Source organism: Haemaphysalis longicornis, unplaced genomic scaffold (assembly GCF_048455015.1).
Source record: "Haemaphysalis longicornis isolate Haplotype H1 unplaced genomic scaffold, Haemaphysalis longicornis Haplotype H1 scaffold_91, whole genome shotgun sequence".
Classification (NCBI taxonomy): domain Eukaryota; kingdom Metazoa; phylum Arthropoda; class Arachnida; order Ixodida; family Ixodidae; genus Haemaphysalis; species Haemaphysalis longicornis.
The window spans coordinates 563,825-577,490 of NW_027526462.1; the positions used below are offsets into that span (position 1 = coordinate 563,825).

The following is a 13,666-nucleotide window of genomic DNA, read 5'->3' on the forward strand; positions in this document are numbered from 1 at the left end:
GTGCCTCGCTCCCGACCGTCGAATCTCGCATATTGTCCGCAACATAAGGCGAGAACCGGTAGGAGGGGCTACCAGGAAGTTTGGGACTTGCAGTTTCGATACATTGCGCTTGCCTCGCGTGAGACCTTCGGCTCATATGTCATCGAACAGTGATTGCCTGCTGTGCATTTGTGTGGAGAAGGGTGAGCGGGCTGCTGACGCCTGAAGACGATGAAGGTTTCGGGTGAGGAAAGCAGACGTCTGATCGGTCAGTGACGTCCTCGGTGAAACAGTTGCTACTGCTATTCTTGAAGACAAAGAGATAACATCGTGTAAAATACGAGTCAACTATCTGGAAGCCGCTGCTCTCACAATTCACTAGGCGGAAGGGTAAAATTTTAGAAATTCGGAGGCATAGAATGCCTATCCACAATACGCATACAATGCACTTGAGGGTCGGCAGTAGGAACATGGGAGAGGCCTCCCTGCAAGGGACGCCAACAGGCTGACGATGATGATGACCGGCGCATTGTATTTCTGGAAAAGAGCGTACAATGCGCGATACGTACAAAATTAGTTGCTAGTATGTAAGTTATGGGGCGATAATAATTATGGGGAGCCCGACAAATTGCCGGGTTTCCGAGTGAAGATTTTAGGTTGTTGCCTTGCATTAAGGCACATCGATTGCGTTTAAATGTCAAACTTCGCGACTGGAACGCCAGGCGCGTAGTGCGCATCTTTTGATCGAAATGTTTTTATTGTAATTCTTTTGATATTGCCACCTGGAAGCCTGAATGAAGGGAAAATGGTTGTGGAAGGAAACCTTTAATGTCAGGGTTGCTGCAAACCGAAGAAATGGCGTGAATGCTTTTGCGCTGTTTTATACCTTCACCAGTATCCAGTTATTGTTCTAGGCACTGATGTAATCGTTTTTGTCGTCTGATAGTGAGTGATAAATCTCAGTTCATTAGTTTAGTGAGAGAGAACAGTGTTGTTTGCATTGTTAAAAAAGCGTTCTGTCGAGACAAAGAATGTGAAATCACTTCCCATTCTCTTTCCCGCTGTATACGATGGCAAAAATACACTTTGCCCCACTGAAAAAAGCCAGATGTCTATTCACGTTTTTGGGCTGCCCAGCATTATGTCCTAGCCGACGGATTCCTTATAGATATATACCACACCTTGTACGCGCTTGCACACATGACTTACATACAATCAACTGCAAAAATACACAGCAAGCAGGTCTTAGTGGATATACTGTTTTGACTGAACTGTGGATGTAAGTTAGAAAAGGAATCAGATGCGCTGCAAGGTAATTTATTCGGTCGGCTGCTGCTGACAAAAACCATTATGTGAAAGATACAAGATTGACTCCTCAAGCGATGGGCCCTTTAACGATATATAGAGTTACAACGTCCCTTCGCAGCAAAACAGGGGAGATTGGAATCAGAGGATTCGTAAAAGACCCATGAGAATAAAAAGAACCTTGCAATGTATAGCTATGTAGCAAGCGCGTATTCAATGGATGAGCCGTATATCTGTGCCGTTGCGTTGGGGCCACTTATTCTATGTTGCGTTGCAACTCCGATCGCATAACGCAGCACAATGCCCACCGGCGAGCTGACGCAGACATCACTGGCTCTAACTATTTCTTCTTTCCTGCCGAAGCCAGAAAAACCTTCTTAGCACCACAATCACCACATGCGACTAGCGGGGCTTACTGGTTACCCGTTCGGGCGGCAAGCGAGTGTGCCAGGACAAGTATACGCCTATTTAGTTACGGCAGCACAGCCATTAGAGGACGCCTTTTGTGTAGGGTAGGCGGGACGGCGGACGAGTGATGAACGGTTCGTTGCGCGTTGCCCAGAATGGTCCCTCGTCTGGCGAGCTTGAAAGGCTATGCTTGTCGGCCACGGCTCAATCTTCGTCTCCGAGTCAAAAGGGGCGCCTATCTAGTCTCGCCAGCTTAGTCTCTGGAGCGTCACATTGTGGGGGCCGTGAGAAGGCTTCAAGGAGAGTGCGCAGGACATGCTCCTCGTCGCATTGACGCGAATGTGTTTACGTTTTGCGTCGGGCCTTTCGTTTATTCCCTTGGTGCAACAGGACCCCACGACGGGGCGATGGAACCTCGTGCGAGATACCCTACCCTGGGCACAATTAGACGCTGTAGACTATTCCTATTACCCCGTTTGAAAGCTGCGTCACGTTTTGGCACACAATGACTGGGCGGGTCCATCGAGGTTACGTGTAGGGTCTCTTAGACTCGGAAGCAGTTGTGGGTGCGTGCAGGGCTCGCCGTCCCGCGTGGCGGGCGACAGGCCTTTCTTAGAAGAGTGGATGTTCGTGACTAATCTCGCCTGTTCTCCTACCTGGAAGCCGAGCAGAAACCGAGCGGCGTGCTTTCGTCGCCGGGAGAGAACATAAAAATACTCCGCGTTTTGAGAGCGTTGGCTCTCCAACGGAGACGTGCGATGTATGCATCCGCCTGTAGAGAAATACAGTGCCATGTCGCATTAGGTACAGCCCTACTTTTTAGATACATTCACGGGATGATTCACACGTCAGATTTTCAACGTGGCCAGCAATGTCGGCAGCGTGGTTGTGATCGGAACAATGAAAGACTGCCTCTGCGAAAAGTGTGAGGAGTTCTGCGTCCCAGTAGAATAGGAAACCGAGCGAGTTAGTTGGAAATTGTATTGACTGTGTAAACCGACGCAAAACTCAGAAGTCTGGCGAAAGAAAAAATAGAAAGACGCAAGTATGATGACTGACAAAACATTATCCGGAGATTTGGGTCTTCCCGAGGTGCTTCGAGAAGCTATGGTTCTCGCTTTAGAAGTACGGGTCTCGGTCCGACATTGGAGCAAATGCTACCGCTCGTCTACCGGCCGATGACTATCGCGTGGAATCTGAAACTCGTCCCCTCCGGGAATCGGAAGATCAGCATTTAAGCAATACGCCAGGGACCACTCGTGTCACCTCTGTGGTTTACTTCAGGCCAGGGATGGAGTCGAAGCGACATATTCCCTAGCGCCCTGGGTTCACTAACTCCAACCGCCACGGTGACCTTTAGCTTGGGATTGAATTATTACGCCGATAAATTGAAGGAATTGAAACGTGATCTATCAGAAATCAGTGTAATGTTATCTGTTTCCGTTTCTGCAAAGTGTAAACCCGGAGGAGGCAAACCATGCTCGTTGGCGATATACTACTGAATCATTACCCAGCTGAACGCACTTCAAAAATTTTTGATAGATACGGAAGACCCGAAACAATATCAGCTCAACTGAAAAACTTGATGAGGGTTTTTGAATCCACAAAACGTTAAATTTTCCTTAAAACGTAAGTTACTGCCCCATGGCACAGAAAAGTTTTAGCTCTGATTAGCCCGGGTGCAATGGGTCCCCTTGTTCGGAATATTGCTATTATCAATAAAGTACACGTAGGTTAGCAATCGTGGCTTTCCTCACCCGTTTCAACTACCACCGTGTGTCTGATTGCCGGCCTCACATCAAAAATACAACGATCTTGATGGCGATTTCGCACTCTACTTAAGTAACAATTGTGGCTTTAGTAACAAATAACAACAGAGGCGATTGTTTCCGTACTGTGCACTCACGAGTCCCTCTTTTTCTTGAGGTCATGCTTCAACTATTCGTTTGTTCCCAACATCAGTCGGGAGAAAGTTTTTTTTTACAAATGAAAGGGAGGATTGCCATGAGGACCACAATCAAGATGCGTAGTCACGTGCGTGCGTACTTTGCCAGAAGTTTCTTGGCCACGCGAGAAGTTTATCGGCCACACAAAATTCAAAGCAGAAGGTAAGCCTTAATGTGCGAGCAAATTATTTGATGACGGTAAGAACGGAAATGTTTCGGCACAAAACAATTTAATCTCACTGGGGAACAAACATTGTTTGTGGAATTCTTTGTGCCTATATGAACTTATGGCATGACCGAAAATTTTTGGCAGGTCTTTTAGCTACGCGCAAATACCATTTTCATTGGAGCCAGGCATGCCACATGGCGTGGGATGAAATACTCGTCCTCAAGTATTTTACATACTAAGTGACCCGGAGAGATTGACACACACACAAAAAAACATCAGCCTGTTTTTCATATAATTTTTCAATGATTTATGACCGTATGCGATACGAAACCACGAAAAGTATATGTGCGGCGGGGTAACGCAGTGCCAAAGAAACTTCTTTACAAATGTACAGTCTTTGCAAGAAGTTTCTAGGTCACGGCAAAACTGCTGTGCCGCAAAGAGGGAGTAGCGAAATCCGTGTGAACGAAATGTTTGGTGAAGATAGAAAAAGTGTTTTGGCCATCTTTCTGGTACCAAACAGATCAGTTGCACTCGACGGGAAAGCTTGTATGTTAAATTATTTGTAGCTTATATGGCCTAGAAACTATTTAGAAATACTGTACGTAGACGTATGTGCACGTCGTTGCAAATGGACAGATTGTTCGCTGGAGCCAGGTACAGACCACATTTCGTGGTGATATAAATCACGGTAAATGCGAGCTAGGAGGCACGATGAAATTAGACGCTGTTCGCTCGGCAATTTATTAGACAGATTTAGTTGGGCGCGCGCTCCGGACGAGCGTACGCCCCGACGGGGCGGCTCGCGACTGCGCATGCGCAGTACGCTACGTAAACGCCCCGGCGATGCGGTGCTACGCACGCAACGGCTGGGAGCGTATGCTCCGGGGCGCTTGCGGGGCGCTGCGGACCTGCTGGGAGGCCCCTTGCTTCCAAAATGGCTGCTGCCTCGGCGATGTCGGCGGCCGGTCGTGGCAGGTGGTTCCCCGACAGAAAACGCGGACCGTCGCGTGTTTTTCTCGTTAGGCGACGACGTTTCAGTTCCAACAGGCATGCAGACCAGAAATGAGCGACCAAGGACAACCTGGACGGCTCCCGAAGCGGGCGGCGGTGTTTGTGTGCGTGTCGCGGCGGTGGAATGCGCGCAGTGTTAGTGCAGATCGGCGGCCTCCATTTAGGGAATTAAAGAATTTTCGCCTGCGCCGTCGTCGCGCCCTCGGGTGCGAGCCGAGAACGTTGCGCTACCGTGTGAAACGTGAAGGATTTGTAGTTGTACTCCACGAATAAGAGGAAGTGAGTAATAGGAACGCATAGTGTATCTTATTGAGTTGCTACACCCGGGTGAAGTGTATCACCAAACCGCCGTGCCAGCCTACCCGCTGTTTCATTTTGCGTGTTGCATTAGCGTCGCATGCCATGCTCAGTTGTATTTGTCGCATGGTCCTGCCATATTTCAGAGCTGAATAAAGTGAGTATCCCGAGCACTGCGTGTTGCTTCAAAACTTCGGCGTCGCGCGGTTGAGCAAAACAATCGCGACGGGTGTATCATATTTTCCCTAATACTGCATCAAGGTAAGAGGGTATTTTTTATCGTACTTGCAAGATCTTTACAATCGAAACCAGCATTAACGCATTGAAAAAAAAAAAAAAAAAACGCCGTCCAGCTACAGTTTGCTTTGGTTAGCCACGTAAAAAAGTTAAATTTGGGTACTTTGCGTTGGGTTCAACAGGTGGCGCCGCAAGGTTAAATGTGGGTACTTCGCGTTGGGTTCAACAGGTGGCGCCACAAGCGTTAGCGCACGCTACGAAAAACGCTGTACTAAAACTATCCATGGGCGCGTCGCGACGAGCGTACGCTCCGCTTTACGCCCAGCAATACGCTAACGCCCGGAACGCCCAACTAAATCTGTCTATTTTCTCTGTTCTTACGCTCGTATTGACTTGCGCATGCGCAGGCCGGCTTCAACGACACCTACATCCAGCTTCCCAAGCACAAAACAGTGCCCGGGGACGTGATCAAGCGGATCGGCAAGTCGCAATGCAACACGCAGCACCTCAAGCACACGGCCATGAGGCTGCTGCCCGTGCTGGGTTGGCTTCGCACGTACCGGGTCAAAGAGTACCTGCTCGCCGACATCGTCACCGGCTTCACCGTCGCCATGTTTCAAGTGCCCCAGAGTGAGTTCCACTGTGCCAGTGCCATATTCCGTCGTTTTTCAAGCGAAAGCGGTCTTACTGGGACCGTTGGCGTGCGGTCAAAAAACTAATGCATTTCCCCCATCGACCAGTTGGTCGACCGAAAAGCTCTGATAACATGTCTGGACACTCGGCGCGCGCGTGAAACAGGACTTCCATTCTGTCAAAATGGTTACTGCAAAATCGCGAAGGAGAAACGGTTCTAGATAAGACAATACACGCATCGATCATGGAGGACGAGTACAATAGTGTACCTTTATCACATAAACCACGTATCGGTAGGAATGTTTATCGTTCGTAGATGAGACTACTTATTGCGCGAAACATCGTCGCATGGGTTCGCTCTTCGTTTGCGATTTCGGTCTTTGAAGGATTGATGGTCGATTCGACGCACTCTCAGCGAACGTTGGGCGCAGTTTTAGCGAAGGTTTTGACGCACTTTCGACGCATTTTTGATGCGAGAAATCTTTCCGCTTCTCTCAACTTCTTTAGGAAGGTTTCTTCTGCCTTCAGTTTTCAATTGTTTTCGGTGGGAAAAACAAACGGCGCAGTTGCACACAATAAAATCGCATGAAGGAATTTTACGGCTCTACTTGTTTTGTAGGGACGTCAATGTGATAGATATCCTTGATTTTTTTCTTTTATGTCCCCCATTTTCTGACCATGATAAACATCGACTGTAGTTGGTCTGTTGGGGGCGCAACATGTGACGTGAGAGTTAAAGGGACCCTGTAACAGGTATAAACTTTTTTCAAAACCTAAAAGGCTTCCAGAACGTAAATAACGGCGTTAGATTAGCGGTCACAAGATAACCCAGCCATACATAGCAGCTGTACGTCCATCAGATGGCTTTGAAACGTGCTCAGAAGGTTTCTATCTGTTTCTCACTCCGGGAACTATTTGCGCCCTCCAATAGCGTCCGTAAAGCGGTGTTGCGCCAATTGGACGATTTGATCTCACGCAGTAAGAGTTAAACGCATATAGATAGCCAGTTTAAAGAAAAACAGAGCCGAAACTGAAGGACGTCTCCGCTGTGACGAGAAAATCAGGCAGTGCCGGTCTGTGCTGGCGACAATTATAGCTTTAGCAGTGCTGCATGCCCGAAGGGAGTGAAGTCGCTTATCGGAAGTGCTTCAGGGTTCCTTTAAAAAGCTCTTAAAAGGCCACCGAGGCAAAATACATGTTTCATTCATGCAAAAAGCTGCTTTGTACCGATAACAATTGCAGCAATTTTATCGTAAACTTGATACAAATAATCAAGATACTTAAAAAAAACAGATAAGGCAGTGGCGACTCCGCAGCCACTTTCCGGCCAATTCTCTTTGACTTCACAGAGTATTATTGTTCGAGCGTTTGGCGGTTGCTAACCTAAGCCGCCGCCAAGAAATACAAGCTGGTGATTGCAGAGGGGCCTAAAGTTTCGCTTGACCGCGTAACTTGAATGGTCACGTGTAGTTAACACACTGATAACTGCATTTTAGTGCAGGCGCATTGTACGTCACACCTGCCCATATTACGTCACTTTAGTGCAAAACTTGAACGTTTTGTAAAAATATTTCTTACGTTATTTCGGTTAAAAAAAGTATTTTGTTGCTGGAATTAATCTAAGCGATGTACCAAAGGCGAGTTCCTTCAAATAGAACACAGTTGTAGTTTTTCTTCGGTGCCCCTGAAATGGTGCAGTGCAGGGATGCTAATTTTATTACAGTCGCCGACCGATGTTTCGGACGCCCTATTTCGCCGGCGTGCATGAATATTCGGGCTCTGCCACGGCACCTGCACGAGTTCATACACAGTCATCCACACCTCTTTACTGTCCCTACATGTCCAGCCTGCGGGGCACTCGCTACTCACTACTATTCCCTCTGCGAATGCCCCGCAGACCCGTACCCCCCCGTTCCCTCCCCTCACCACTGGGAGCAGATGTTGCGTGACGCGAGGGAGTCAGGCCAAGTCCTGACCACTTCCCAGGCCCTGGCGGTCGCGGAGGCCCTGTGGGCCTCCTCCAACCCCAACACCTGATCCCGATGGACGAAAAAATGTATTCCTTCCTTCCTTCCTTCCTTCCTTCCTTCCTTCCTTCCTTCCTTCCTTCCTTCCTTCCTTCCTTCCTTCCTTCCATAGAGTCAATGTATAACACTGATAAATATGTCCGACATTTGAAACTCCTCTTGTCCGTTTTTCCGGGCTTTTTATTTCGATCGCCAGTCAAAAGCTACCGAAGACTGCCAGCAACATTGCTGGCATTTTTTTCCCTTCGGCGTAGAACCCGCGGTGTATACGTATCGCTAGCTGATCTCGAATCTGGATACGATAGCAGGCACCGCTTGTTGCACCCTCGAGCGAACAGTATGGAGGAAAGAGGTCTGTCGTCAATGGCCAGGGTGGCCGTTTAGTCACATATGGTCATTTTCGCCGACATAGAAGATGGCCTAATCGTCCCGCAACGCAGCGCCCTGCAGAGACAGATTGACGAGTTTTTAATAATAAATAAAGTGACTTCTTTTGCGGGAAGTCGTCCTTCAGACAGCATGATTTGCCAGACACTATCTCGACCCCTTGAGGGTCCGAAAAATCGGTCTGCGGCTGTATTTTCTGTAGTCTGAATATAACAGAAAGAACACACGGTACGTGTGATCTGAGAGCAGGCACACGTTCGTCACTATAACGGCAAAGGCGCAAGACCTGAGTACTGTTGTCCACAACGCTGCGAAGGATGCAAATGAAATGCATTCTTGTGGATCAGGCATCCGGAGTCGAGACTCCGGATGCCGGGCCAAGGTCGTGTCTGCTGAATAATTCCAAGTCGGCGATGACACCGACGGCACATCCCGCGGTGGGTTGTCCAACATTACGCGACCCGACATGACACGCGTGGTGGTTGTTGCTTCCGCTCTGGGTGCCGGTATGCCGTAATCGCGTGCCCGGATCGTGTGGTGCGGCCGTGTGCGCCCCCGTCGTTATCGCAGCAGCGCCTCATTACTTGCGTGCCGAAATTCCCGCGTGAGATCAACTTGCTTTACGAGGATTCCACAAGCCCAATAAAAACCCCAGCTAAATGTGCCGTCGATGCAAAAGGCAAATGCGTTCACCTTGAAAGAGGTAACGCTTTTGTAACGCAGTCAGCGCCATTCCAGTCACGAAAGACGTCTTCAACCGGAAAAGCGCAAGGAATATTGAGAAACTCAAATTTCGCGCCACAGTGACGCAATATAGGCAGGAGTGACGTAATATGGGCCTGCACTATAAACATAGTTATAATTCAAGCAATACCATCAAACGGAACTAAAGGCACCACTACAATCGCCCAGTAATGTTTCTTGGCTGTGGTTCAGGCGACCGGTCTGCAGTCGCAGAAGCAAGATTATGTGACGTCATAGCGAAATCGCCGGAAGTGGCTGAATAGACGCCAGTGTTTCTTGTGTTTTCTTCAAAGGCGCGATTGTTTGGAAATTTGCGATAAAACTGGTATCATTTATATATCGACGCAAAGCAGTTTTTAGAATGAACCAAACTTGTGTTTTGTCTTCATGGTCCCCTAAAACTGCGCCACATTTTCATACCTAAAGTAATCGCGTAAATTATTGTTTATGGTTCTGTTAGCTTCAGTGGGCGTGGGTCAGTGATTGCACGAGGAAACCACATACGTCGACTAGTAGCGGGTCATCTATCGAAAATAACTATACCTATCTACTGAATAGGGTACAGCCTACCTATACCGCTCAAAGGTCCAACTGAGCCGAGTCGAGACGCTGGCACCGCGGGAGCGGTTGGAGAAATATATCAAGAAGCGAACCCAATGAAAGTGCTCTGTGAGGAACTTTCTTAGCTATGTTTCTCAGATCAAAAATAGCAACTGCGTTCGTTACTTGAGAGATAATAAAATTCGCACACCTGGCCTGTACCCTCACTGTGTGAAAAAGTGGCAGGAAGAACCACGCCATTTCCGCGAAAGGCAGCCGAAACTATCGGACGCGATCATAGCCAAGACCAAATAGCAACGGCAATAACGTACAATTGTTTTCTATTCTTGATTTTTCATACTTCTGCGCTTGTGATCGCAATGAAATCAGGCAAGGCTACGGTTTTATATCGTAGCGGACATGCTGTAGACAATTAACATTACAACGGGCTTTACAGCTGTTTTTTTTTCGCTGTCTTTGCCGCTGACGACCGGCCTCAGATTGCTTGTTTTAAAACTTCTGTTGCCAATATTATACTCCTGAAAATAAAACAAACCTGTCTTACCGGTAAAATTTGGCATTTTCTTTATTTTTTCATCACCTCAACAGCACCGTGAGTCAGATCAGTGTTTCAAGACCATGTTGTGGCCGTGAAAGCACTCATCGATTTGTATTATTCATCGGGGCTCCGGCACGCGTTCGGAACAGCCGAAATTAACCCTACCGGACTCAATGCACTTATGCCGGGAAATATTTCGAATACGTGTCCTCCCTACGTTCGTACACGTAGTGATGTTATGATTAGGATTTTCGTTTGTACAAAAGCGTTTTCATTATTCTCACAGCAATAGGCGCCCGGGATACCGAGAGTTGGCAAAAGTCTTGATGGCAGAACGGGCCTAGCGTTATACTGCTGCTTTCTATACCGTTGATTTGAACCACAAGAAGCAGAATGATAGTTTTTGTGAAAGTGGAATATCTGACCTACAGGAGTGATCGTGTGATTACTGGTAGTTTACGCTTTCTGGGTCGCACATTTCGGAGTACATTTCGGAATGTACGCACAAGGGCACTCGGTAACATCGCCGTGGAAGATGAGCGCACACGAACCTTTTACAATATCACTCTCCAGCGCGTTTACACAGCAATCACATTCACGTGAAAGGTTTTTTTTTTTTCATCAGTCGAGATACATTACTGTGCTGCGTACAAATGTAAGGAGTACGTAACACCTGCGCAGTATTTTTTTACTTTCGTATGGTCTGCCACTCATACGGTGTATGCCTAAGCGAGCGGGCAGTCAAATTTAAGTACGTTCTATGAAACGTTCAACTGCGAAACGCAGCAGAAAATGCCGATTTTAGCGAACACACAAAACAAGGACAATTACGCATAGAATAGCGACGGAAATTCAGTAGTCCGCAGTAGTTCAGATCGCAGTGGGAGGCAGCTATTTTGTTTTACTTTTGGCCTGTTGTTTAAATTTCCATCATTGCTCTTTGTTTCCCATTTTAACGGAAGCAAGTGACAGCCGGAACGGAAGAGGCGAACTCGTTATATGACAAATTATGGTTTGTCCGGAAACGTACTATTCTCCTTGGCACGTGCTGTTGCTGTACGAAGTTTTCGTTAGTTCCTACCGTTTCCTGAACGCTTGTATTTGGTCGACCGAGAAATGCAGTATCCTCTATTTTACTGTTCAATGGAATGTCAGTTCGAAAACAAATTAAATGTACACGTGCGCTACTATGAAGGGTAGGAATTTGACCCCCCCCCCTCCGCCCCCCCCCCCTTCCCCCATATATTTGTAGCTAGCGGTCAAACCGCACTAAACTGGTTTCGGCGTTTGTCTGCTTTTAATTATTGAACGTTTTCTTAATTAAAACTCTTGAGTATGCAAGATTTTGATGCATGTTTAATCGTTCACAAGCCAGTATATTCCACAGCTCCCTATGGCACGTTCCATAAAACCTCAATTTTAACACTTTTGTTCGTGTAGTATTGTAACTTCTGGGAGATTTTATTTCTGCTCTGTTATTAATGTGAACGTTTTCATCAAGATTATATCTATATTTGGTGGTCATTCTGGCTAATATTTTCGGAGGTGTTTTACAACGCGAACAGCGTAGTCAAGTTTTGTTTATCAATGCGGTATGTTGTGAGCAATTTTTCTTTACTGTCGTTATCATTTATAATTAACAATAGTGTCATTATTATCATTAGAGTTAACATTCATCGTCGTTTAGAGTCATTTATTACCAGCATTTACCCTATCAACCTGCGGGTGGGATTCGGCCAACAGGTTGATATCGGCAGGGAGATAATTGCGCTGAGGGGGGGGTCACTAGAACAAAGTATAGACTTTAACAGCCATTCTCGCGTTTTTTAAATGGGAAAAGCGGACGAATTCAGTTCTAAAGGGATCATTCAACACTTTTGTTCGAGATTTTTCTAAATCTTAAATGATTTCAGAGCGTAGTCAACAAACACATCCAGTACTTAAAACCGGCGGTCACAAAGTACCTATGCCAAAAATTACGGCTCTACGTCCACCACATAACTTGGAAACTACCCAAAAGTTTTTGCTCCCTTTCCCGAGACTTTGGCGCTTTTTGAGCGCTCGGATTACATCAATATAGCAATGTAGCGGCTATTGGCCGCTTTGTTTTTGTTGCAGCAATAAACGCATTCGATAACCACTTTCGAAAAAAAAGTTACAAAGCAAAGCAGAAACGGAAAGTAGATAGTTCTGGTGCAACAAGCAAATCACGCAGTGCCGCTCGGCAATGTTGATAACTATAGCTTTGACAATACTTCCGGACGCAAAGGAAAAAAGGTAAAGCCTTTGGAAGTGTCACAGAGTCCCTTTCATTCTTCAGGGCGTGAATTTATGGCGTTTGGAAGAGGTTGATATTCACGAGGTGGTTTCATAACGGTTACATGGCTTGCATTTTCGCGGAATTTCATGTTTCCTATTAGCTAGTGAATGTTATCTGCACGGTATGATCTGTTCCCGTGCAGTTCACACGTCACCGTTATTATAGAGTTTTAGCTGACCGTTTTCGGCAGATCGCTCCGGTATCGGCGGCCGGCTCAGCGCAACCGGAGCCACTGCCATTCGCGGCCAAGCGCGCCACGCATGCGCAATGGTGCTCCCGCTCGCTGCTGGAGCGGAGCGGACCGTGACAAACTGTCAGCTAACACTCGCTATTGTAATTTATGTGTTTGTGGAATTTACCAGAATCTTTAATGTAGCCTTATGTAGTCTTAAAAGGTACATCGCATTTAGGATTTCTTTTCAGTTTCTGCTGTTCAGTGTTTCTCCACACACAAAAGGTGTTGTTGTGTAGGCTTCTAAGAGCAGGTGACTTTATGCGTTTGGCCGGACATTTTAGCCTTGTTCTTGAAGACGCAAATGTTCGAGCTCATCCACATCCCCTATTTTAAACAGGTTTGGGATACACACTCCTGGCATCGGTACCACCAGTCTTCGCCCTCTACAATGCCATGTTCCCGATGATGATCTACATCATCCTGGGCACCGTCAGGCAAGCATCCGTTGGTGAGTACTTCTGTTGGCGCTGCACGCTTACTACTTCTCCTTCCCGTCATTACAACAGGTATCTAGCGTCTGCTCAGCTTTCATTTCACACCTCTTTCCAAGAAGGATTTTCAGAGTAAATCTGAGCATAAATAACGGTGTATCTTACAGCAGTCTTCCCTGGAAAACGTAAACCGCAGAACAAAGTCCAAAGTTACCCTTTATTTGCACTCGCGGAATTGCACATAGAGATACTGTAATATTGTCATTTGTGGTAGCCATTTATTAAATCGATGTTTATAACTAAGTTCAGGTGGTGTATTTTTGCCATCTCACGCTCCTTGGAAACGTTGCATTGTAATTAGCCTGCTCTAAACGATGTTAAAATAAGGAGCGCAAGAACGGTTTAACCAAAAGTAGACAAAGCAAAAGCGGTGTG

The 13,666-nt window shown here is 46.8% G+C and overlaps 1 protein-coding gene across 4 annotated transcripts in view; it reads left to right on the forward strand.

The window, feature by feature from the left end:
* LOC144154781 (prestin-like) overlaps positions 1-13,666 on the forward strand; it is a 247,426-nt gene that overhangs the window by 215,707 nt on the left and 18,053 nt on the right. For all 4 annotated transcript variants that reach the window (XM_077685884.1, XM_077685885.1, XM_077685882.1 and 1 more), the window contains 2 exons: positions 5,763-5,985; positions 13,138-13,248. In XM_077685884.1, coding sequence (XP_077542010.1) covers positions 5,763-5,985; positions 13,138-13,248 — 334 coding nt within the window. The remainder of the gene's footprint in view (positions 1-5,762; positions 5,986-13,137; positions 13,249-13,666) is intronic.